At 46.2% G+C, this 26,736-nt stretch overlaps 1 protein-coding gene across 1 annotated transcript in view; it reads right to left on the bottom strand.

Moving 5' to 3' along the window:
• Nucleotides 1-26,736, bottom strand: part of GABBR2 (gamma-aminobutyric acid type B receptor subunit 2) — a 336,631-nt gene that overhangs the window by 121,323 nt on the left and 188,572 nt on the right. The window contains exons 6-7 of the mRNA XM_047700879.1: nucleotides 25,702-25,902; nucleotides 11,061-11,297 (exon numbers count right to left, since the gene is read on the bottom strand). Coding sequence (XP_047556835.1) covers nucleotides 11,061-11,297; nucleotides 25,702-25,902 — 438 coding nt within the window. The remainder of the gene's footprint in view (nucleotides 1-11,060; nucleotides 11,298-25,701; nucleotides 25,903-26,736) is intronic.

The raw sequence follows: 26,736 nt of genomic DNA on the forward strand, positions 1-26,736 counted from the left end.
CCACTGTCATAGGAAAAGCTTTATAATGTGAGGGATCAAAACATTATAGCTGTAAAAGAATTTTAAAAAATTTAAAAAAAAAAAGATCCCAGCAGAGTGTGAAGGTGGGCCTGCCTGAATGATGACGTTCCAGGTGACTTTGATTTTCTTTTCGGTGCTTGCCTGTACTTTTTACATTTTATTTCTGATCATGCATTATTTTTGTAATCTGAAAAGGAAATGGTAGGTCATTTTTGAACACGTGAATGAGAAGATGATGGAACATGGGGTTGCAAATTCCCTCGCTCCCCCAGTCAGGGAAGAAGTGAGTAAAATGGAAAGAGCTGCTTCTGGAACTGGCTGGCCACACTGAGAGGGGTAGAACTTCCCCTCAGAAGCAGTTGCCTGCCTAGGGATGAAGGGACAGGGCCCTGGTTCCAGCCTCGCCTCGCGCTGGGATCACAGACTCCTCACCTGGACGATGGGAGGTGAGACGTGCTGGTCTCCCTTCAGCTCTGTCCTTCTCCGGCAGGGATTCTTTTGCCCCCTAATGGAGGACAACTCATCTAGGTGTAGGATAGCAGTTAATTGCTGAGGGTCGAAAATTCACTAGCCTGTGTCTTGTGTCCAACCTTTGGTAAATTCTTTAACCTCTGGGTTTTCTCACCTGCCAAATGTTGGTAAAACAGTCTCCATTCTGTTGGGTTGTATTAGTTTTCTAGGGGCTGCCTTAACAAATCATCACAAACTGGGTGGTCTAAACAAGCCAAGTCTCACAGCTCTGGAGGCTGAAAGTCCAAGATCAAGGTGTTGGCAGGGCTGGTTCCTTCTGAGGGCTGCGGAGGAGAGTCGGTTCCATACCTCTCTTCCCAGCTGCTGGGTGGCTGGTAATCATTGGTGTTCCTCGGCTTGTAGAACCAGCACCCTCTCCCTGCCTTCATCTGCACATGGGGTTCTCCCCGTGTGCGTGTCTGTTTCCAACTTTCCTCTTTTTATAAGGCCGCTAGTTAAATTGGATTACCCTATTCCAGTAGGACCTCATCTTAACTAATCACATCTGCAATGACTCTATTTCCAAATAAGGTCACATCCCAAGGTACTTCTGGTTAGGAGTTCAAATATGGATTTTTGGAGGGAAACATTTCAACCCATCTCTGGAGTTATAAGTATCAGATGAGCTAATGCATTTAAGAGCATAGCACCCAACATATAGTGAGCGTTCAAAATTATAGCCATTCCCAGTACCATGACACTTGCCATTAGAGTAATTGTTACTATGACCACCTTGCCACCAGCTCCTTCCTTTGTTTCTCACAGAGACCTGGACGGTATCTGTACCGAGGGCTTCCGTTGAAGCTCTCATGAGACAGTACACGCCTCCACACTGCTTTTCATAAGGAAACAGCAATTTTTTCCCTGACTCGAGAAAGTCGAACTTGCAAGCTTTGGAAGGCTAGGCACCAATTGAAACAAATTGCTAAACCACATTATTTTGATCTTTCAAATTTATCTGACAGCAGAAGGAGTAGGTTTCTTTCCTGTGCTGTATGTTATCTGCAGTCATTTGTAATTGTGTTTAAAGAAACAGGGGGGAGGGCCGCCAAGCGGTGCCTAGGAACACAAGATTTGGAGACACCTGCCTTTAGAATCAGAAGAACTAGGACGTGATTCTGAACGAGGCTCACTAGTAACACCACGGGGAGCCCTGCTAAGCCGCTCTGCCACACTGAGCTACAATTTCCTCATTCATTCAATCAACAAACCTGCGTTTCAAGGACTAAGAGCCAGTATTACACAGGGCACCAGAGATACAGAGAGAACTATGGGCCCCAGTCCCAGTCAAGGGGTTCCGAGGCCCACTGTCCCCTGGGAAGGGGCAGATGGACACATATATAACCCAGGCCAGGCAGGGAGCCCACAGCATCCTCCGCTGTGAACTTGGGGGAAGTGGTTCCCGCTCCCCTCCCACACATCGCACGAGGTGGTTTGGAGAGTGAATTCCTCGGGAGCAGACCTTCCACATTGCTCCTCCTGCTTGGCCCAGCTCTGGCTTACAGAAGTCACTGGCAATGCTGGCAGAATGAAGGGAACACCTAAATGGTGAAGAACATGGGCTTCTGAGTTAGCCAGATCCGGCAGTTCTGAATTAACTCATCACTTGCTTCCTGTAGGAGGCTGGGCACATCATTCATCTTTGCTAAGCCTGCTTAAAAAAAAATAAATCTATGACATGGTCATTAATTATCAAAATCCTTCATTCATTAAATGAAGATTGATCAGGTACCTAGCAGGTCCCCGGCACCCAGCTCTACGTCTTATGGGAGGCACTGTGGTGGGGTAAATGTGGGGAGGCAGAATGAGGGGGTGGGAGCTGGGATTTGAAATAGGGTGCGGGCGAGGCCTCCCTGACAAGGAGACGTATGGGCAGGTTGGGAGGAGGTGAGTGGGCTGGACACAGCTCACTGGGCGGAGGCTTCAGGGCACGTGGAATGACCCATCCCCCACGTGGTGGCTGTTTGAAGCACCACATTGAACAACACCCGTACAGTGCTTAGGGTGCAGCCGGGGAGGCAGTGGGAGCTCACTGATTGATAGCTATTCTTACTTAGTGTTATGTTAATAAATGGAACTGCATTGAACAATGAAGGAGACAGAGACTATAAACGTCCTCTGTGCCCAAGGGCTGTCACACGGTGAATATTATTATTATTATTATAGTTGTTTGTTGCCAGCGATTACCTCTAGGAAATACTCCTGACAGTCTGACGTCACAGAGGGCCCATCAACAACCCCCTTACACTCTCAGGTCCTACCTAGGACTTGAGCCCCAGAGAGACAGGGATGGGAGAGACAAGGGAGACGGGGAGAGGGTGGGTTTCTCTCCTGCTTCTCTCCTGCCCCGGGAGCCCCGGTCCCTAGCCCCACACTCACACACCAGGGAGATTCCCACACCCTGTGTGAAACACTGATGCCAGCCGTCACAGCAAGAATTTGGGGATCATTATTAGCAGATTCAACAACTATAGATCCTGTTAATACCTCTCTTGTCAGTTCTGATTATTTATTGGGCAGAGAAAGTCTTTTTAGTTTCTAGAAGCCCGGAAGGCAGCAGAGTGGGAGAGTGTGACTGGATCTCTCAATCATGTGTGGATTCTATCCAACAAAGTTAACTCAAGGTTACCAGTGGTGAAGAGCTTCTACAAGCTGTGAAGTGTTGGGTGCAGAACTGTGTGACCAGAGGCACGAAGAGCTGTGGTCCCTGTAAATCTGGGAGCTGCTAATTCATCAGAGGAGCCAAGCATGGCTCTCCCACTGGCTGACAGCAGCAGGCAGGAGCAGGAGCAAAATGCCACTGAGTATACTCAGGGAGAAGAGTCCAGAACCCTCTCCCCAGTGTGAAGGAGGCAATGGGGGAGGGTTGCTGTTAAACTTAGATGCAGAGATGACAATTAGGTTATAGGAAAAATTCCCTCTTGAGAATATTTATATTTCCCATAAAGATACCTGGGTGTGAGTTGGGTCCCCCAGAAACTCTAGAAGCCCAGGACAAGGAATTGTGTACAAGTGATTTTCTAAAAGATATGCTCTCAGGAGAAACAAGTAAGGGAGAGGGGAGTGAGAAAAAGCCAAGATGTGGTTTCAGGGGAGGGCCAGCCTCAGCCTAGTCCTACAGGGAGCTCTGGAGTGTGAGCAGCACTGGCGTCATAGGACCCCACCAACCAGGGTCGCTGTGGGCTGCTGGGCTCAGGTATAGGTCCCAGGCACCTCCGAACGCCCAAGGTGTGAGCCATCCACAGGGACACCTGCACGGCTAGGGGCTGGGCAGACCTGACCAAAGCCCTGAAAGAGATCCCAGGAGATCCGGCTGGGACACGACAGTATCTGCTGTAGCTAGCTTTCACGTGTAATGCTGAGTGCTAATTTTCGGGGCTGCGGGAGTTTGAGCCAGACTAAAGGGAAGAACAGAAGGGGGGGTGGTCTGTGAGCAAAAGCCTTCCACTTTTAAGGTGAGTGTCAAATCCCCAGAGTGAATGGCAGCAGGGGGGAAAATGGAACATGTTCTGGCTTACAGGCAAGGTTGACTCTGTTCTGTTTTCATATTAAACCGCTATAATCTTAATACAAGTTAATGGATTTGTTTATTATTCAGGCAATTAAATGAGATAGCATATGTGAAATAGACTGGCACTCAGTAGGTTCAGAATGACTGTCCTGCTGAACCAGATTCTGAAGATGTCTTGATTGGACCCACATAAATAAACTCTGTTCTTTGGAAAGTCACCATGGTGACAGGGGTAGTAATAATAAGAGAAATAATGATGATGCAGTTTGGGGACCTAAACACCATCATTGCTTACAGTCTCAACCCTATGAAGGAGGTTACATTTCCCTCCATAGATGAGAGGTATATAGTCTCCCGGATGTCACATAGCTCTAAGCTGGTGGACTGCGGCCTCCTTTTGTCCAACTTTACAAATTTGCATTTCCTGTTGTAATTCATCACTACCACGCCCCAGGCCATGATACATTTTATCTGAGTTGGGGGGAAGGGGCATTCGCCAAGTTCTCAAATCAGCTCCTCAGTCAAGTTTGTGTCTGATGTATTTCCCCTGGAAATCCCAGAGTCTGGGATGGGGCAGAGACAGGAGGGATGCAGAGGAAGTCTGGGGCGGGTTGGCTGTGGCTCCTGGGAACGGCCAAGAGAGGCTGATGAAAGGAAGGCCCTAAAATAGGAAACTTGAGTGGCATCGGGAGCTAGCGCGAGGTCACTGGGACAAGCCCCATTTTCTAGGACGCCTAGCAGACGCATCACAGTCAGACTGTCGCAGAGCTTCTGACAAGTTCCTAGTGATAGCCTCGAGTAAAAAAATCGAGAAACAGCCAGAATCCTGAAAGTCCAGGGGATGGAGTCATGACTGGTGGAATGACCAGTCCCCAAAGGGGTCAGATCTAGGACTGGTTGAGTTCTCTCTACTCCTGGCTAGACTTCCTAGTGCTCTGTTTCTTATCTCACTCAAATTCAACCTGAAATGCTGATACCAGATATAAATCACAAATGGGTGGCTGGTGTAAAGCCTGCAGGTTAACATGTCTTAGAGAATAAGACCAGGAGCCCAAAAGATCAGACAGGCAGGTTCTAGCAAGATGATGTCTAAGTAATTTGTGTGAGTGTGTGTGTGTACGTGCGGTATGAAGTTTCCTAATTGGATAAAAAAAATCAACCACACAACTTCAGCATCCTGGTAGGATGAGGCAGCAGTGTGTGTGACATAAAAGGGGGCTTCAGCTAACACCTCCTCGGCATGAGGATCTCACTGGCTTCCCCTAACAACCTACAGTCATTGGAATTCCAACCAAACCGAGTTTACTCTATGACACCGTCTTTTCAAGTAAGACATGGGCAGGGGGAGCAACCGTGACAGCATTTGAGTCTTAGTGGAGAGATTTTTTTTTAAAAACAAATCTTGGGTGACAATTTGAAGTTTGAGGGACACACCAGCAAAGGCTGGATTGCTGTTCACCAGCAGCAAAACCAAATAGATCAATAAACTCAGCAAATCACCATCCGCTGTTCTTCGTCACCTCCTTGGGGTGATCAGTTAGAGAAACTGCCATTAGAGGTGATAGGGCCCGAAGCTGAGGTGGCTGGTCTCCCCCGACACAAGCTACACTGCGATGTCCAGACCCACAGCCGGTTGAGAGGCTGGGCAGACGAAGAAGAGTGGGCTATTATTTGGAGTCATTTCTACATTAGGTTTGTCCATGGGGAGTGAGGAGGCAATCCCAGGAAATGGTGTAGAAAGAACGGGCCCTTTTCTTATAATCAAAGATATTCCCAGCAGCCTCTTTCAAGTTCTCCTTGTGCCGAATGCTCTTGGAAGCCTCATAGCCCCCGTGCAAATCTTGTGCAGACCTTCAGTAGTTTTCCAGGATAAATGCTGCACGTATTGTTTACATAATAGGGTACAGTGAGACTAGATTAATTTAGTTTCCATCCTAGGCACCACAAAGTAAATATGGTGTCATTTTAAGAGACAAATCAGAAGGAACATTTACTAAAGGGGGTATACTGTGAATGAGAGCCATCATATATTAGGGTGACAAGTCTCAAGGATTTGTCCACTTGAGATCTGGTATGTCATCCGTGTTTTAGGAGACTGGAAAAAATTAAAAACTGATCACCTGGGGCGCCTGGGTGGCTCATTTGGTTAAGCGTCTGCCTTTGACTCAGGTCATGATCCCAGGGTCCTGGGATGGAGCCCCGTGTTGGGCTCCTTGCTCAGTGGGGAATCTGCTTCTCTGTCTGCCCCTTCCCCTGCTCATACTCTCTCTCTCTCTTTCTTTCAAATAAATAAATAAAATCTTTAAGAAAATGATCACCCAAAGAAAAATGAAGGTTTTGATTTTTACTTGGATACTTAGCACCTGCTCCCAAGCATGTTTTAAAGCATTATGGATGATATAAGCCGGTCAATGAACTCAGTGTATCCTTGGTAGAAACACCTAATTAGAGGGAGTCTGTTCAATCCTAGTACATCACCATCAGTCCTGGGCATGCACGGAGGGGCCTGGCTTTGCGCCCTACTACCCAACACGTGGTACAAGTTGAGAACACATAGCACGGGCACCTAGTAATTATCCAGACATAGAGTTTCACTTACTGAACTGCAGGGAAATTGAGGGCAGCCTTCTTGTCTTTACTCCCATAAGCTGAATGGAACCCTCCCTCCAAGGGCCTTGGATAGACCTCGGCTAGTGACCAGCAATTATTCATCTACTTGTCTATATTCCCCACTGGGCTGGGAGTTCGTAAGGAAGGGGCCACACAGTAGTCCCTTCCATGCTTCCAGCTCCCAGCACCCAGCCCAGGGGCTGCCAAGGAAGTGAATAAATGTAGGAACAAATACATCTCTGATAGGTTAAAAATCAAAAAGTGTAAAAAAAAAAATCAAAATTGTGCACAGGCTCATGTGTAGTGGCGGGGTGGGAGGTGGTGGGCACGGGGAGGGGGTTGGGGAGCACATCCATCATAGCTCCAAGCAATTCTCAGGGTTACTATCTGAGAATCACCAGGACGACTTGTCAATAATGTGAATTCCTTGGTCCTACCACAAAGCCATTGGATCAGAAGTTCTGCGCGGGGCTGGGGAATCAGAACTTTGAACGAAGTGCCCTGGGAGCTTCTCATACATCTAGAAGGTTAAGAATGTTGCCCTAGAGAAACGTTCTGGGATTGTTTCTAGGATGAGCTGGGTTTGTTGGAATGCCCTGGGGTTTTGATACTTAAATAGCCAACTCCAGCCTGAGTTTCTGTGTACACACCTGGCAGAAGAGGGGTTTTCATGTGGGGACGTGTTCTGAGATTTGCCGACCATAGAGAGGTAGGAGGTAATAATAACAGGGCCAAAGCTCAGAACAGCACACTCAGGGAATCAGAGGCAGACAGGATCCCCCAGGCCTTCAGTGTACAGGTGGGAAACAAAATCCCCCTCCCAGTGTTTCTGAGAAGGGTAGCTGGGAGGAGAGCTCCTAAGAAGGTAAAACAGAACTGGGCCCCGAGCTAATGCCAGTGTCCCAATCTAGGATGCATGAAAGAAATGGAAGAAACCTCTTTAGCACGCCAACCAGGAACCACAGGCCCAGCTCCCAGACCAGAGTGTGCACATGGAATCAATTGAAATTGAGTCACGGATATAATTAATTTAATGTGTTTAAACGATTTTCCGTATAGTAAACACGCTGAATGAGGGTGACCCAGAATAAAGTGCTTGCCTGAGAGTGGAAAAATGGACACCGTGTGCGCTGTATAATGAAAACCCTTCAGCAAATAGAAAATGCTGCAATTTATTTCCACCTCCCATTCCTTTCCTTTCCAACTCTTTATTTATGGCTGAACTTGGCCTTCTGTGGTCTCCTTGGACCACAGAGACACTTTTTATTTTGTCAGAAGATGTCCTTTCTTCTCTGATCAGAAGACCGTTTTAATGAAACCTGTCTGCAGTCCAGTGACAAGCACATATTAATATGTGACAAAGGGGATCAGTGGGAAGGGGAAAAAAGTACAGAAATGTTTCACTGCTGTAATCCCTTTCTCCAGGAAAGGGGAACGGGCACAATGAGAAGGGAAGGAAGGTGGCATGGGGTGTGGTGGGGACAAGCGCTCAGCGGAACCACCCTCCTGGCTCTGCCCAACCGTCCCTCCAGGGGACTTTGCAAGCTCTCTCTCTGGACCTCAGATACTCATCTACAACCGGAGGGGGTTAAACCTGAGGATTTTAAAGAGCGCTTCCAATCCAGACGTTCGCGGGGTTATGAGTTACAAACCGGAGCGGGCATAAATACGCATCAAGCAATTTCTCATTAAAAAGAAACTCATCTTCAAGCTGTGCCAAGTGTTCATGTGGTCTTATCTAATTGCTCATCGAGTGCGGATTCAGTATTATTTGACTTAGATGAAAGGGAGCCCTTGGAAGTGGTTATAAATGATCTCCCACTAAGAAACATGGGGCATCTGGGCAAAATGCCGAGAGCTGGTATGAGGAGGGCCGCAGAATGCTTCCTAGACTCTGTAGCTCTCTATCCAGAGATCTGGCTACAGATACTATGGATTCCTTCCGTTAGATAAGACACAAAGCGTGGTGAGATGACCCGAAGAGGTGTACCCACTTTTTCGGACAGCTCTGCCACAGTGGTCCTGAGGTAGAACAGGTGAGTCCCACTGTTCCTGAGGCTCAGTCTGTGTTTGTACCAGAAGAGAGAGGAGCTCTGGGGTACCCGTGGGGCCCTTGTGGGGGTGGGGGTGGGGTCTCAGGGGTTGCTGGAAAGGAGGCCAGACAACCAAGGCCCTGGGCTCCTCCTCTTTCCAACTGAAAGGCTTCTCTCTAATCTGTATTACGTACCAGCACCACGTGAGATTTTATAAGAGTTTCTGAGGATAAACACTTTTTTTTTTTTTAAATCACATTCTCAAAAGCTTTTCAAGTTCACCGTCTGAATGCAGGCCGTGCTATACACACAGCTATTGCCCGTAACTATTCAGAGCCTTGATGTCTGAACTGTGGGAGCAGAGCCCAAAAGCTGTCAGGTCAAGAGTGGCTCTAGTCTGTGGTGTTGGCAGCTGTCTCCCCACCCCAGAGGCATTGCTCAAACTGCAGTGCCTATCAGCACCCCCTGGAGGTTCTGTTAAACCCCAGGGGCGGGGCCCTTACCTCAGACTGATTCAGTGCCTCTGGCGTTGGGCTGGAGAAAGTGCATTTCTTTTTTTTTTTTCTTTCTCCTTTTTTTTTTTTTTTAAATTAAAAGATTTTATTTATTTACTTGAGAGAGAGCGAGAGAGAGAGCGAGAGAGAGAGAGAGAGAGAGAGAGCAAGCATGAGAGGGGAGAGGGTCAGAGGGAGAAGCAGACTCCCCGCTGAGCAGGGATCCTGATGTGAGACTCATGAACTGAGCCGAAGGCAGCCGCTTAACCAACTGAGCCACCCAGGAGTCCCGAGAAAGTGTATTTCTACCAGCGCCCAGGGTACTGCCAGTCAAGGTGTACTTTGAGAATTTGTAGCCTATAAGATGAAGGCCAGCCTCCTCAGCTTGTTCCTTCAAAAGTGGGCCCCAGCTTACCTTCCCAGACACATCCTCCTCCTTTCCAATTATCCCCACAGAGTAATTGTCCCTGCACACACTCACGCATCTCTCCTTCACTCACCACGCTCCATCTGGCCAGACTGCTGGCCCCCTCTCTGCATGGCTAAGGCACAGCACCACAGCTTTCCTCCAGAGAGCTCCCTGACTTGTTCATCCATGGTCGCAGAAACCTCTCTGGGCTCACACGTTTTCTCCCAGGGTGCTGAGCCCTTTAAATTCTCATTACCACCTGTGTCCTAGTCTCGCAACTGCATTCGGACCACGGGCTCGGGGACAGGGAGCCCATCTTGTCCACCTCGGCATCCACGTCACTATCTACACCCTCAGCTCCCGCACCCCATGGCCTACCAGACCAACCACCAGCAAGCCTGAGTGCGCACACAAAGGAGTACGAACATTTAAGGAATACACCAATCAACTCGTCTTGTGTACTCTTCTTAATACCCCAAGACAGACTGATTCTCTAAATGACTCTTTACATTAGAACACAAGACAGGACTTGAGCCATTTCAACCTTTTCTTTAGGCAAATTTTCCCTATTTTCTGAGAGCAGAGTTAGTAAGAAACACACCATCACGAGATGCGATGAAATGCCACTGATGTCCACTACCCGAAGGTAGGATAACGCAGCAAGTAGGAGCTAGACCCAGGTTCAAATCCCAGTTCTCCTTCTGACTGGCAGTAAAACGTAAATGCTCTGCGGTCCAGGCTCCTCACCTCTAATGGTGATAACAACAGCATCGACTTCCTATGGATGGCACACAGAGGCAGTGAGATCATTATTAACGCTAACAACCTTCGCACGGGCCTAGCGTTGGGCAGACATTATCTAACCTACAGGAAGTGCTTAGTGAAGTATGTGGCCCAGCTTAAACATTAAAGAGATGTTAGCAATTATCATCATTGTTTATTTTGCCAACTTCTGTGCAAGACGTAGATTATTATCCCCAACTCCTGGATAAGAAACTTGAGGATCACAGCAAGCAGCCTGCTCAAAAAATATGAGCAGTTTTCACTTTGCGATGGTTCATTTTTACACCTACCTCATAAGGTAGGTCCTATTTCCATTTCAGGAAGGAAAACTCTACGGTTTGGAGATGGTACCTTGAAAGACCCAGGCCTGGAACCTGACTTTGGGTCAGGAGCTCTTGCTGCCCCCACCATCCCCCCACCTGGTGAATTTCAGCTGCTCTGTGTTCAACCTGCTCACGGCGCCCTTTGTAATCCGCCACCTATAGAGAAGCATCTTCCGAGCCTGTCAGAGAGCGTCCCCGAACCTGTCCCTCATAGCAGCAGCTCTGCAATCCTATAACCCACAGGAAGTTACTTCAGTGATCAGAGAAAAGGGACCGCGTCTCAAAGGGCATGTGACTCAGCCCCCTCTTGCCTTGTACATCTCCAAGGGGCACTAAGGAAAGCAGAGGCTGGGGTGTGGGACTGACCGTGACCCCGAAGAAGTTGGTCTCGTTCATGGCATTGAGGATGATCCTGCCCAGTGTGTGGTCCGTGTAGTTGAAATCCTGGATCCGCTGGTGCCGGCTGCTGGCGTGCAACGTCTCCATGGCCCTCTGCAGCGTCTTGGCAATAACCCAGATGCCGTCATAGGCGTACCCGTGGAACTTGCTAGGCCCCACGCCTGACCGCTTGTTGTTGTACTCTCTCTCATACTGCTGCGGGGTCTGTAAAACAGGGAGGTGGGGGGGGGCAGGTTACAGCCAGCAGGGACATCAGGCACGAATGCTTACTGTGAGCCACGCATGGTGCCAGGCCCTTCCTGGACATTATCTCATTTAATCTGCTCAACAACCTCATACAGTGGGGACTATTATTGTCCCTGTTTTACAGATGAGAGAACAGATTCAGGGAAGTTGACTTGCCCAGGACCACGCAGCCCGTGAGTGGCAAGGCTGAGACCCTGGCTGTCTAGCAAGGCTATGGAGAAAAAACAATGCCCCCTAACCAGGCATCCCTGTCATATTTGCAGGGCCTGGAGCTACAGTCCCAGTGGAGGACCACGTTCCATGTGTCTACATATTTAAGTTATAGACTAGCAAGTAAACCACTTGATAAAATATTTTCTGTCTCTCCGTCATAATTAATATACCTTCCTAATGATCTGGAATGGCAAATTTGAGTTCAGAATTCTGGGGCTCCTTCAAGCTTCAGGTGGGACACAGAGGCACAGGGGGAGCTGGCCTTGCTGTGGGGCCCACCCCTGCCGCCCAGTCAGGCTCAGTCCACACGTCCTCCCCTTCTAGCATCAGAGACCTTTAACCACCCCAGAGGTACAGCCCAGCCTCAAGAGGGCCAACCCTGGCAAGAGGCTCCCTGGCTCTGGAAGGGGTTCCAGTGGCTTGTGTAGGGAATTCAGGATGTGATGTAGGAGGGAGGGAGTGCAGGCTTGGGGGTAGGAGGTATGTTCTAGGGGGTTGCAGATTCGAGCCCCCGGGGCCCAAGTAAGGCCTGCCTAGAGCATGGGGCCTAGGGCTGGTCCCCGGTGCCCAGATGTAAGGGCTGTTCAGACCCTATACTGTGCCCCTCCTCTTTCCTCTTCTGTAATACAGCAAGGTCTGTGAATAATTCAGCATTCTGTAAAAAAGAATTTTTTTCTCCCATTGAACAGAATGTCATAAAAGAATTTCATTGGTGATATTAACATTCTGATTGTGGCCACAAAGTAATGAAAACCTTTTTACTCTAGTTGCTGAGGCTTACACATCTAAATGGACACCACTCCAGGGAAACCCATCACCCTCAACCTTTCCACGGGCCTCTCAAGTCACTTCTAAACTCCTCTGCCAGAAATGTCATCAGAGCACACGGCTTAGTCTTTGGAAAAAACCTTCTTGGGGACAAATCACATATAGAAACCATTGACTCATTGTTAGGTTATACTGGGAAGGGTTCGTAGAGATGGTCACACATGCTCCCTCCACCTGCAGCCTGAGGCACAGAGAGGTCCAGAGACTTGCCCAAAGTCACACAGTGTATGTGCATGTATGTGCGTGTGTGTGCATGTGCACGCACGTGTGTGTGTGCATGTGGGTGCGCGTGTGTATAGTTACACTGGTTCCATTCCCCCTCTGCTACTTCTTTCATTATTGACTTTTGAGAGCAGAATTGCTTTTTTGCAAATGACCCCAAGTTGTCTGGGGCCAGGTCTAGTTGGTCTAGTTGGGCCAGGTCAAGTTGTCTAGGTCCGAGGAGGGTGGTGAGGCTAGGCCCTCAGGGGCTGGGTCTCGTAGATAGAGCCCAAGTGAGTCTCTTGCCCTTGGTTCACTCACACGTGCCTGGGGACAGCCAAATGCTTCCAACTGTGGACCCTGTAGGTGAGGAATTCTGCCTGACCAAACGGGAACGCTGGCGTCCCAGCAACAGCTCCCCCTCCTTTTTTGCTTCAGCTCCCACTGGATGACTCAGGTCTTATGCCCGTTGACAGTTTTCCTTGGAAATGCATCAGGTCCAGCCATCACATTTGTTCGTCACTCAAAACACACAGCAGAAGCTCCTGAATCTGAGGGTTCCTCAAGGAGCCAGCACCGTCTCTGTCTCCAGCCTCACTCAGGGTCCTGAGCCACTCCTCACTGTCCCTCACACCCTCCCCCCTGCCCCCTCACGCACTCCCACAGGGCCGGCTTTCAGCTCTTGCCCTCCTCTCTCCTCCCGGAGGGGAGCACGTGGGCTCCCTTATGAGGCACACTCTCTCCCTTAGACCTCTTGTGTCCCTTGATCACATCAAGTTTGTTCGCACCTCAGGGCTTTTGCACCAGCTGTTTCCTCCACCAGAAAAGCTTCTCAGCTTGTTGCATGATATTCTCCGCATTCAAATGTCCACACTTGTCGCTTCTCACGGGTGGCTTCCCTGATCCACCCTTTCTAAAAACCCCTCACCGCAGGCATTCTCTACCCACTGGTTTACTGCACTTTTCACTACCTGCATCTCTCCTACTTATTGTTTTATTTGCATATTGTCTGTTGTTCTAGCCCTCTCTCCTCCTCCTCTCCCCGGCCCCCACAACTAGAATTAAGCTCCATGGGGTCAGGATGTTTTCTGTCTTGATCACTGAGGTATTACCAGAACCTAGAGCAGTACCTACAGAGACCCTTCCCAACCCTCAATTTCTCCATCTGAAAAATGAGGAGGTGGGATCATGTGATCTGGAAGTTTCCTCTTGGCAACATAGGTAGGAGCCTGGCACGGTGATAAGGACAGAAGATTTGGAAGCAGGCAGGTCTGCCGTCCAGCTCTGGCTCTGCGGTTTGCTAACCGTGACCTGGGGTGAGGTCCTCTCTCCTTCACGTCTCTGTGTCCTTCCTTGTTGGGTGCCCATTAGGATTCAGTGACACAAAGCATGCAGAGTGTCCAGCCCAATGTCCAGGACATGCTGGTGTTCTACCAATGCCACCCACTGTTACTAACATAACAGTAAAGGTGGCTTACCGGACCTTCACGCAGCTGGAGCAGCTGCTAACCTCGGATGCCCCAAGGAGCCAAGGTAGCACTGACATCTGTGCCGACAAAGGCCAATGGTCCGCCAGCGCAAGCATGCTCTGCTCTACTCCCATAACCAGTCTCCAATCATTGGACCTTTAGGCTGTTTTGAATTTGTCCCAATTATAGGACTACAAAAAGCATCCTTGGATCTAAATTTTCTGAACACATACTCATACTTATTTTTTCAGAATAAATTCCCAGAAGTATAATTGCTGAGGCAAAGAGTAGAACAAACTTAAACATGATCCATCCATATTTGGGCCAAGACATTCTCCTCAAATATGAGAAATTAAAATCCTCCTGGGTATGAAAGTACCCATTTCCCTGCACCCTTGATAATTATAATAATTACAAAGTTAAGAATCGTCAGTTTGTTAGATTAAGGGGAAAAAGTTCATCCCCCTTTTTAATTTGCATCTCTCTAATGATTAGAGTGAGCTCCTTTCCAATACTGATAGGTAATTTTTATTTCTTGGGTGCTTCTCTTCTTCCTTCCATATTGCTATGGTGAGAATCATATCTTTTAATGTTTTGTTTAAATGCATTCTTATTGTTTTTCTATCTTTTATTATTTGACTATATTTTCTTTGATTTTTAAATATGATTTGGATCTATTTCTGGTTATTAATTTCACTATTGGTTATGTTAAAAGTATTACAAATTACTTGAATTTGTTTTTCTCTATTTGCTTTAAGTGTACAAGTTCTGAGGCCCCTTTGACTCCTTCTCTCTTGGATTTTGCTCCTGTGAGCTTTCTCTGATGTATACAAAAGCATCGAGGGCTGCTGGTGTCTGTATTTGAGTCCTGTTTGTTCGACCTCATAATTATATTCCATGATGTTTCCAGACCTCTTCCCTACCCAGAACATGCCACTGGGTCATCCTTTCTATTATCCTTTTAAAGTCAGGGGGCCAGACCTGAGGCAAACTCTCAGTGCAGTCTCACCAAGGGATAAATGAGTATAATTTTTTAACTTCCTTAATGTCGTTTACTGGGGTCATTTTTTGTGGAGACTGTAGGGGGAACAAAATCATATCATTTCTTTAGTATGACCTTGGAGCAAACACAAGCCTCTGTGTATACTTTTTACACGTGTACTTGTAAATCCACATCTTTCTAGCTCATAACACTGTTCTTCATCCAGTGGGTGAGGGGCAGGAGGTCGGGGGAGGACAATGGAAATATGGCTGTTGACCTCATTTCTGTGGGAAGAGTCCTTGGAAAGGGACAGGTGTAGCTAAGCCCGGAAAGGTGACCTCATTCTCACTGTCTTAGCAAGCTCCGAGTTGAAGTCATTGCCACCACATTATATCCCAGGCCATTCATCACTTCCCAGGTGATGCCAGCACCAATCTCCCTTGGGCAAAACAATGACAGCAGGAAGAAACACTCTCACAATTGTCTAGGGAAAAGTGGTAGTTGTTCTTCGAGCGGGCCTCCGATAATTCGGGGCAGAAGAATTTCTTCCATTGTACAGCTGACACTGAAGGCTGATTAATTACTCATTCTCTGAGGTCAGGTTTATCATGAGATGCTAAAAGTTTCTGAGAAAATAACTTTATATAGATAGTCCCAATTACTGACAGGTTGTGCTCCAGCATATTTTTGAAAGGCAGTTGTTGGAACTTGGAACACATTTTTCCACAGAAACTATGTTATAAATAGTGGTTAGGCTCCCAGGCTAGCCCACACAAGCTTGCTAACCCACAATGTGACTAAACCTTATGGGTCTCTCATTCCAACAGAACCAAGCAGAGTCCTGCTTTCAGAGAGAGAGGGGCCTCATGGACAGAAAACAGCAGAAGGTGAAGAACCCACCCCCTTCCACATCTCCAGCTGCCATCCCCAGACTGGCAAAACTGGTAGAGTTTCTCTCTAGCATCCCCTGTGGGATTTTGGGATTACAGAGTCTTCTTTGGGAGGTACATTTCGGGGGGGGGGGCGTTATTTAGTCTCCTTGTTCCTGTACCCCGGTTTGTAGATCACCTGGGGCCCTTATTAAATGCAGATGCCACAGACTTCCATTTTGTTTTGGTATGTCCATGGGATAATTTCAGAATCTGTATTTCTATCAAGCTTCCAAGATCTCAAGAATATACAAATTGGTTATCACTGATTGAGTCCCTCCTATGATCTGAATATTGGGTCTTCTCAATAGCAACTTCCAGATGTTTGCTGAGCTCCGTCTTAGACTCCTCCAGTATTGAGAAGCTCAGTCTCTCTTCAGGAAGATCTTCTGCTTAGGAGTGCTCGCCGTCTATGAGATCCGTGTTCTGGATTCAGCACCTGCAGCACCTCCCTATGACCTATATTCTGCAAGCAGTGTCTCCTTGTGGAGCTTTGGTAAGAACATCTTTTCCCTCTTATGTACAAAAGCCCCTCAAAGAGCTGAAGGCAGTGGCATGCTACCTTCTCCCCAGGGTGCTATTTTCTACCTTCGAAGCAAAATCATCTCAGTTCACACTTCCACTCTGACTGTGATGAAATGGCTTATATCAAACCAAAGCTCCCATGAAGGACATTCAGAAAAGCAGAATAAAACATAAAAATAGCATTCAAAGGCATCATAGAGCAACCAGGACATCTAGGACTTGAGGAACAAGATGCTAGAAAGAAGAGAATGCTTTGGGAAGAGTCTACCAATCTTTGCTGCTTCCCCTGGAGGCATGTGGTGTTTTGTAGGGAGGAAAGCTAATTGCAGGAAAACAAAGCATTGGGTCAGAGTTTCCAGCAGTCCCACAGGGAGGGGAAGACAAAAAAACCTATAGTTCAGGATTATCAGGATAGCAATGCTTGTAGGACCAATGTGTTAGGAGGAAAATGAAACACCGAAAAGTGAGCCCAGTATTCAGACTGGCCTTTGACTTGAAATATTTCGTGAGAGCTAAGCTGCATAAAGAAAGAGGCTGAAAAGCAAAGAAAAAGCTGTGGCTGAGGGGTTTAGAAATGAAGCAGAACTGTTTGGAGTCTCATAGTATTAGGGAAGACAAAAGTTGAACTCCAGGGCCAGTAGACACCCCAGGATTTCAGCTGATAACAATGAAGAACAAATACTAGGAATAAGAGCAAGCCAAAATAGACAAGGTCTATAAAAACAAAGACAAGCCTGAAATCATCTCACTTCTTGATTGGATTAGGTGATCTTCCCCTAGTCTAGCTACCTTCTTAAAGAGAAATAAATCCTCTCTGAAGAAAGATAACACCATCTGTAGTCTCTACATTTTTTTTCATCTCCAATTATATTAATAAAATGTTATAGGTACACCAGGAAATAGGACCAAATAATAAAAAGAGAGAAGGAAGGCAGGAAGGCTGGCAGGCAGGCAGGCAGGCAGGAAAAAAGTGAGGAAGGGAATAAGGAAGGAAAGAATAAAGGAAAGGAGAAAAATAGATGATAGAAACAGACCCACAGATGATCCAAATCTTGAAGTTATTAGACATGACTTTAAAAGAGGAACATTTATGTGTTCAAGAAAATAGATGAAAAGATACAGAATATAACCAGAGAACTGGAAGCTATGAAAGAAAAAAAAGGGAATAAAATGAAGAATCTAAAAATGAAAAATACAACAACTGCAATTAACTCAATAGATGAATGAAGCAGCATATTAAACACAGCAGAAAGGAGGTTAGTGAACTAGATGAAAGGGTAGTAGCGGTAAACAGTAATAACTCAGACTGTAACATAGACAGGAAAAAAGGGTAGAAAATAAGAATTGAACATAAGATATGTGGAGTGTGTTGAAAATGTCTGGCATATGTGTAATTGTTGTCTTAGAATGTGAGGAAAGAGGGGCGTCTGGGTGGCTCAGTGGGTTAAGCCTCTGCCTTCAGCTCAGGTCATGATCTCAGCATCCTAAGATGGAGCCCCGCATCAGAGCCTGCTTCCACTTCTCTCTGCCTGGCTCTCTGCCTCCTTGTGATCTCTCTCTGTCAAATAAATAAATAAAAATCTTTAAAAAAAAAAAGAATGTGAGAAAGAGAATAGGCAGAAACAATATTTAAAGGAATATTATGCTAGAATCTCTCCAAACATGTATCAATGCACAGATTCATGAAGTCATATGAACTCTGTGAACTACAATCAAGATAATCCCAAAGAATACCTCATTTCAGTACAACATAGTAAAACTGCTGAAGACCAAAACAAAGACAAGATCTTAAAAGCAGTTGGAGAAAAGAAGATGCACTACCTTCAGAACAGTTGACTTAATAGAAACCATGGAAGCTAGAAGACAAATAATGGACTAGCTAGAATTCTATATCCCAAAATTAAAGACGAACGAGAGAAAATTTCAGATAACCAGAAACTGAGAGAATTTGTCTCTAGCCAACCTGCAGTAAAAGAAAGACTAAGAAGAGTTCTTCGGGCAGAATGAAAGTGGTCATAAATAGAACAGAAATGCAGGGAGGAATGAGAAGTAATGGAAAGTGTAAATATGTGAGTAGATCTAAATGAAAAATGACATCAGGGCCAGGAACATCCAGGAAAGTCTTAAAGAAGAACAAAGTTGTCGGGGCGCCTGGGTGGCTCAGTTGGCTAAGCCGCTGCCTTCGGCTCAGGTCATGATCTCAGGGTCCTGGGATCGATCCCCGCATCGGGCTCTCTGCTCAGCGGGGAGCCTGCTTCCTCCTCTCTCTCTGCCTGCCTCTCTGCCTACTTGTGATCTCTCTCTCTCTGTCAAACAAATAAATAAATAATCTTAAAAAAAAAAAAGAAGAACAAAGTTGTAAGATTACATGACTAAGTATCAGGTCTTATAATAAAGTTTTGGTTACTAAGACAGTGGTGCTGGCTAATGGATTTGGAAATGAACCAATGGAAGAGCATGGAAAGTTCAGGAACAGATCCACATTGTCTATAATCATTCATTTATGACAAAGTTGGCACTATAGCATGGTGGGGTGGGGGGATGGGGGGATGATGGACTTTTAAATAAATGGTCCTGAATCAATTGGTTATCCATATGGGCAGAAAATGAGTCTTGATCTTACCTCACACCATACATAAAATCAATTTCATGTAGATTTTCTATCTAAATGTGAAAGGGAAAAAATACTAAAAGATAAGATAGGAAAATATTTTCATGAGTGTGGGTGGGCAAAGATAGTTAAATAGAATGCAGATACACTAATCATAGAGAAGATGAATAACCTGGACTACATTAAAATTAAGAATTTCAGCTCACCAAAATACATCATTAAGCAAGTGAATGTGTAAGTTCAAGAATGGGAGAAGATATAAATAATACATACAACCCCAAGGATTCATATGCAGAATTTAAAAAGAACTACAAATCAATAAGAAACAGGCATAGAATCCAAGTAGAAGAATGGGCAAAAGATTTGAACAGGAAATTTGTAAAAGGGGGTATCAAAATGGCCAGTAAAGATATGGAAAGATACTTAACTTCATTAGTCATCAGAGAAATGTAAATTAAAACTCAAATGAAATACCACTACACACCCACTAGATTGGCTAAAATTAAAAAGCCGACAGTACCAAATGTTGGTGAGCATGGGAACCAACTGGAGCTCTCAATCACAGCTGGTGGGTGTGTAAATTGGTACAACCACTTTAGAAATCTGTTTGGCAGGGTCTACTAAAGCTGAACATATGCATACCTTGTGACTCAGAAATTCTACCCCTACGTATGCACCCAATAGTAATTTGCACATATATTCACCAAAATACCTCAGATACCTAGAAATAAACCACAGTATGTGCAAGAATTCCATACAGAAAATTACAAAACATTTCTGAGAGAAATTAAAAATGACCTTGGTAAATGCAGGGATACACAAAACTCATGTTCATATATTACTAAGTCAATTTTTCCTATATCAACCTACAAATTCAGTAAAATCCCAATAACAAGCCAGATCAGATTTGTGTTTATGTGTGTGTAAACTCACTCACTACTCCTTTCTCTAGCTCTGAGGCTGCTGGTCTAAAGAAGAAAGAGAACCACAATTTGTCAAGTATCTATTGTGTGTTTTGGCACTCAGCACAATACTTTTCTCTGCTTTACTTTATCTAATCCTTATAAATCTTATACAAGATATTATTACCACAATATTGTAGATAAGAAACGATTTCAGAAAGACTTGCCCAATGTCACTGCATCACTATCACTACGTCACCCAGTTCAGCTATAGAGAACAGAAAAAAAAATTATCAGTGACTTAGAGATAGTTTATTTTTCTCTCACAGTGAAGCTGTCCATGTGTCAGCAGAGGACAGCTGCCATAGCAGCTCTATAGTGTAATTAGAGACCCAGCTCCTATCTGCATGCAACACTGCCCTAGAATGAGGTTTCCTTTTTACAGTCACTTCTTGATCCAAGATGGCTGCTAGAACTCTAGCCATCCCATCTATATTCCAGCCAACACAAAAAGGAGAAGGGAAAAGAAAGGCAAGCTCTCCTTTAACGGAGACTTCCAGAAGTCCAATATAACACTCCTATTTATATTCCTTGGCCAAACTTGGAATCCTAGCCATATCTAGCTACATGTGAAGCTGGGAACTGTCCTCTTTCAGCTCAGTAGCAACATACCTACTTAAAAACTAGAGTTGTGTTACTGAAGTCGACCGGGGGCCTATGGATATTGGTATGGACAATGAGCCATCTTTCAGAGTCTCTCAGCTGGGAAGTGGTGGGGCCCAAATTCAAATCTAACCAGTGCCCTTATTATTTATGACCCTCCACAGGCTACCACACCCTTCCTCTGGAGCCCATGTTCTTCTGCTATGCCACCTGTTCCCCATCGAAGTGAATTCCTAGGGAAGCAAAGGGAACAAGAGCTTCATGGGGAAGGTAGGAGTGGCAGTGACGTTGTGAAGGATGGCCTCCTCAGGGAGCCTGCCTACTTTTCCATGGCCACTTCCTTTCCTCCTCTCCAGAGCCCAGAGCTTCCCAGAAGTCCCACATTCAGGGAGCTCACATGGCAGTGACAAGGAGATGGGTGCAACTTTTCCTGGCTCTTCACTGAGGACTCACTTGATTTGTATTTCCTGTTTCTGCCATATTGAATCAAAAGTCATGGTGGTTGCAGAAGCTTCTTGACAGAAAACATTATAAAACTCTTCCAAAGAATGAGCCTGTGCATTTGATGGGGGATTGGGGCCACCTCTGATGTCCCCAGTGATTCCAGGGTTCTGTGAACATCTCCATCTGGTGTCTTGGTCCAGCTCTGTGCCTCAGCAGGAAAATGGGGAAAATGTCCAGGGAAGCTGAGCCAACACCAGAGAAACCTGGCCAGAGTTGTAAAGGCTCACAATGGAAACAAGCCTAACGGGACTTTGGAAAGGGAAAGCTGATGGTGGAAGTCACCCATGTCAAAGAATTCCTATGGGGGACCAGACTGGTAATGGGGAATCTCAGTGAGAATGAACCAGACGGTAAGTGCCCAGAGGCTGTCCTTATGAAGTTTCAGAAGACTGAGCTCTGAATATGCTCGGGGAAGCCCAAAGGTCTACATTTGTCTCATCATTGGAAATTCCAATAGGAAGAGACTGATGAGGATGTTCTGGAGGCCCGTGATCTTCTTATTCCTCCTATCAGAACTCTCTTGGGTGCCAATGAGAGAATCAGGGACAACCTGACTGGCAACAAGTATATGGGAGGGGGAGCCTCAGAGAGCACATTCCAAGAGGGGCCACTATTCTGCCTGATTCTGCAACCTTCTCTACCAGGAGTCACCTTTATCCCAGGGATTTCAAGGTTTAACGTGATGACCATGTCCCACAACGCGCTGTGAGAACCCAGTACCATATTTACACAGAGCCAGAGAACTTAGCTACGAAAAGACCCCAGGAGTTACCTGGCCCATATCTCTCATTTTCAGTTGGGAAACTAAGGCTGGAGTGGAGGTCGGGGGAGGAGAATGACTAGGTGTTGGAGGCAGATTAATTGGTGGGAATGACAGGATTTGTGCCAGATCTCTTGATCACCAGACCCACGCTTTTCTGTTATGCCACCTACCAGTACCACTACCACTAGTGGCCCGCTGAGACAGAAAGGGCTGATTTGGGTGCATTCCTTTCTAAGCCTGCCCCAAGTCTTGGGCGGAGAGCATGGCAGAGGGGAAGGGGCTCTGGGTAGGGAATGAGCAGTCCTGGCCTCAGGTCCTGGGGCTGTCCCTGACTTGCCGGCTGACTGTATCAGTGTCTTGGGGCTGCCACGGCAAATTTCCACAAACAGGATGGTTTGAAACAACATCAGTTTATTCTCTCCCGGGACTGGAGGCCAGGAGTACAAAACCCTGGTGTGGGCAGGGTTGGTTCCCTCAGGAGGCTCTGAGGGAGGATCCAGCCCATGCTTCTCTCCCAGCTCCTGGTGGCTGCTGGTTATCCTTGGCATTCTTATTCTTGTGGATGAACCCTCTGGTTTCTGCCAGTGCCGTCACATGACCACCTCGGTGTGGGAAACCTCCCTCTGCCTTTCTCTTACAAGGACCCTCGCCATTGCATGTAGGGTTTCCCCGGATAGTCTAGGACGATCTCAAGATCCCTAAATTAATTACATCTGCAAAGATGCTTTTTCCAAATAAGGTCATGTTCACGCATTCCAAGGATTAGGACATCTTTTTAGGGGCCACTATTCAAACCACTACAAGGATCTTGGGTATGTCCCTTTCCATTTCTGCTGCTTAGCTTCCTTAATGAGAATGGCAAGAACTCACTGTCTTGCTTCTACAAGTGTCTGTTTAACTTCATGGGCACCGATGGACCCCAAACTGTAAGCCTCAGCTCAGCAGCCTGCGTCCCCAGCAGTCATGTATAACACAAGTTCAAATTCAAGAACCATTTCCCACCCCTCCAAACCTTCCTTTGACCATAGACTCTTGGAGATGAATGGGGGAACTTGGCTGTGGTCAGACCACAAATAAGAATGCTTTATTCAACCGCAGGCCCCATGCCCCAGGGAGAGAGCAGCCACGAGAGCAAGCACAGAGGATGGGCCAAGTGTGAACCGAGCTTGACACACACACAACATGTTCAGGGCCAGGACCAGAGGGAGGCGAACAAGGGGTGGAAATGAAGAGGGAGCCAAATACCTCAGTAATCAAGCAAAAGACACTTTAAGGCAGTACTTTTTAAAAAAAAATCAAAATGAATATAAAAAGGAAAATCTGTGATGAACAAAACATCAACATTTTAAATAAAGACAAGATCCAGTCTTGCAATTGTGTGACTTAAATCACTTAGCTCTCCCTAATCCCAGTCCTGGAAACCTTACCTTTGTTTAAAATGATGTTTTGTTCATCATGGATTTTTTTTTTTTTTTTGGTGTGTGTTAATTTTGAATTTTAAAAAATACTGCATTATAATACTTTTCATCTTGATTACTGAGGTTTTTAGCATCGCCTTAAATTTTGCCATTAGGCTCTGCACTGGGTATGTGAATTACAAATAGAGGGACTGGGGCTGTTTAGTTTTGGACAAGGGACATCTCTGGGGATATGGTTGCCATCCATAGGACCCGTGTGGGCCCTGAGGAACCAGTGGGGGAAATTCAGGGAGAAGTAGAGAGTCTTCTGCTTCTAGATGGGTCTGAGAATCTGATGGGAGGTTGGTCTAGATAACCCATAGGAGAGCCCTAAAACTCTCTGATTTCAAGAGGCAGATGCCCTAGATTTTCCTGCATAACTTCAATCAGCTTGTGACCTCAGGATAATGTAAGAAATGCTGTCTCTTGTTTCAAACACCTCAGAGACAGGGACTGGGTGTCCCGAAATTTTGGAAGCTGCCCCACGTGGGGCCCTGGCTCTGCTCTAATGGCACAGCTCCATTCTGGGAGGCCAATGAGTGGGTCACTGTGGGGTGAAGTGAACAGCCCAGGAATACCTACAAAGTGTTCCATTCCCAGGCACAGAGTTATGGGGGGTGAGGTCAGCTTCAGCACCAGTCCCAAATAAAAACCATTAGAATGAAAAAAATTAAAATGAAAGTCGGTGACCTGGAAGATGTTATAAAGTCAGAGCGCTTCCTCTAACAGATACTGTTAAAAAAACGGTCTTCCCAAAACACATTTCTGTGTATGGCTTGCATCCGTGCATGGCTCACCCACCCAGTAACATCCATGCTCCTTAGAACAACATTCAGGGGCTTTCTCTGGAATCTTTGACCAGTACGCCCCTCGGCTTTACAGAGCTTGCATGCAATCATTTCTGTCTTTGGTCTCCTAAAGTCCTCAGTTCAGTTATGCTGTCTGCTTGCATGGAATGTTTTTCTCTTAGTTTTTGTAATTTTCCTCAAATTTTACATTATTTTGAGATTAGAGTCCAGGCTGTCCCTGGACTCAAGTTTTTGCTAATAAACTACAAACTTTGACGCCTTTAAAAATAACACTTACTGAAATAAAATGAGTTCTTTCTATACATTATTCAGCATCTCAGAAAACTTTCTACATGCTCATTGATTTTTGTGTGAAAATATTTCTTCCAACATTTTCCAGCTGGAGTGTTTTCCCAACATCCCTCAGGTGCCAGCGTGATCTAAAGAGTTGTTTACAAAATGTGTCCTCATGATTGGCCATTTTTTTGGAGAAATCAATAAATCATTCTTACTTACAGAGCTGGCTCTGATTGAGATTAACTAATGGGGAAAAATTATACACAAAAATTTTATATAGCTTTGCCATGAAGTTTAATTCCTTCAGTGGAACTGGGGTTGGGTGGAGAAAGGAACCGTTTGAGCTCAGAGAAGACAGAAGAGAATTGTGTGCCCTGCTCTCCTCGATTCTGGCTGGTGGTTAGAATGAAGAGACACCAGGGCTGCTGTCCCCTGGTTCTTGATAACACTTACACTGATAGGTAACAGTGTGCTTCTGAAATACTCTCACCCATGCCACAGCATGCCACCTGGCCATGTATGACACCTGGTCTCTTGCACTCTCCTGGTTAAGTTGGCGGGGGGTGGGTGGGGGACTGGGGTAGTAATGCCCATGGAAACATGTGCAGCCCCCTGTCCAAGGTCCTGCTCTCAGCAATGACAGCACCGGGGGGCCGGGCATCATGCCAGCCACACTGCACAATCTGCCACGAGAGGAGGGTATTTCTACCTCTATTATACAGGTAAAGAATCCATGCCTTGGACAACTCAAGGTCAAGGTTGCACAGCTGTAAGTGGCAAAACTGGGGTTCAAGCCAGTCTGGCTGGTCTATAGCACATGTTTCCCAAAAGACAGAGGGGAGTCTGTCCTCTCCTCTAGGCTGATGGGAGCATCAGAGAGCCAGAGAAAGGACATTCCAGGTCAGAGGTGCATGGAGTGAAAGCCTGGCAAAGTCTGAAACCCCGGTGTGTAGTTGATGCTGTCAAAATCATGATTCCGTCACCTACCTGGACATTGTGTTTAGTGCTTACAAAGCACTCTCACCTCATCTGATTCTCAAGTTCCTTAGAGGGGCATGCAGTGGAGGTCTGGATATCCCCACTGAACAGGCTGAGAGAGGTCCAGTGATTTGCTCAAAGTCACACAGCAAAGGCCAGAACAAGATATCGGCACTTTGTGCCATCATCATCAGACAGGATGATCAAAAGAGATGGGCCTGGGGGCTGAAGTGGGCAGACCATGATACTGACCTTTCCTGAGATGGTCTTGATCTGCTTGGAGCTCAGGGGCTCAAAGTCTACGCCGATATAGCCTTCCATAGCAGCAAGGAGATTCTTCCGGAGACAACGGGATGAGTTGGCTTCTGTGTGCACCTGCTCCCACCAGGAAGGCTCGTACCAGCCCGGAATGATCCACTGGTATTTGCTACCATACATGTTCTCCTCATATGCCTGCAACAAATGGGTTGACCATGAATGTACCAAGAGTTAAACATCTGTTCAAGGCTTTGTGCCTTATGAGACACGAGGAGGAGGCTCATGCCTCCTCTTAACAGAGGGTTTGTTAATTTTCCTATTATTTGTTATCTCTCCTCATTATGCCCCAAGGTAGTTTATTGGAAACATATAGAATAAAATAATAAACACTGAATACAAATTGAAACACCAGGGCCTGACCAAGCCAGATAAGGACACTATAAGAAAGGAAAACTATGGACGACATCTCTGATGAATATAGTGGCAAAAATTCTCAACAACATATTGGCAAACTGAATTCAAGAACACATTGGAAAGGTTATACACTATGACCAACTGGCATTTATCCCTGGGATGCAAGGATGGTTCAACAAACACAAATGGATAAATGTAATACATCACATTAGTGGAATTAAAGATAAAAATCCCATGACCATTGCAATAGATGCTCTCTGTGTACTGTGATGAACGGTGCACATTTTAAAACATGAACCTTAAAGGGTCTTGCAGTTCATTCCTGGAAAGCCACAAACACACTGGGAAACAATTCACACCACACCCCTTTGTGTTCCTTGGCCTGTAAGAAAGACAGCCCAAAGGCCAGGAGGGTGTGGCAGGGTGCCTGCAGGATTGCTCTGGACTCCAGGAAGCTTTTGGCTACCCTCCACGTAGGCCTTGGGATGCTAAGCCAGGCTCTGCCCTAAGTAGGGTAGGCCAGAGACCCTAATGGTATCTGTGCATTAGAGAAAAGTTACCATCAAGTCTGAGACTGGAGGGGAGAGCTCCCCCCATCATTCCTACATCTGGGGA

Source organism: Lutra lutra, chromosome 13 (assembly GCF_902655055.1).
Source record: "Lutra lutra chromosome 13, mLutLut1.2, whole genome shotgun sequence".
Lineage (NCBI taxonomy): Eukaryota > Metazoa > Chordata > Mammalia > Carnivora > Mustelidae > Lutra > Lutra lutra.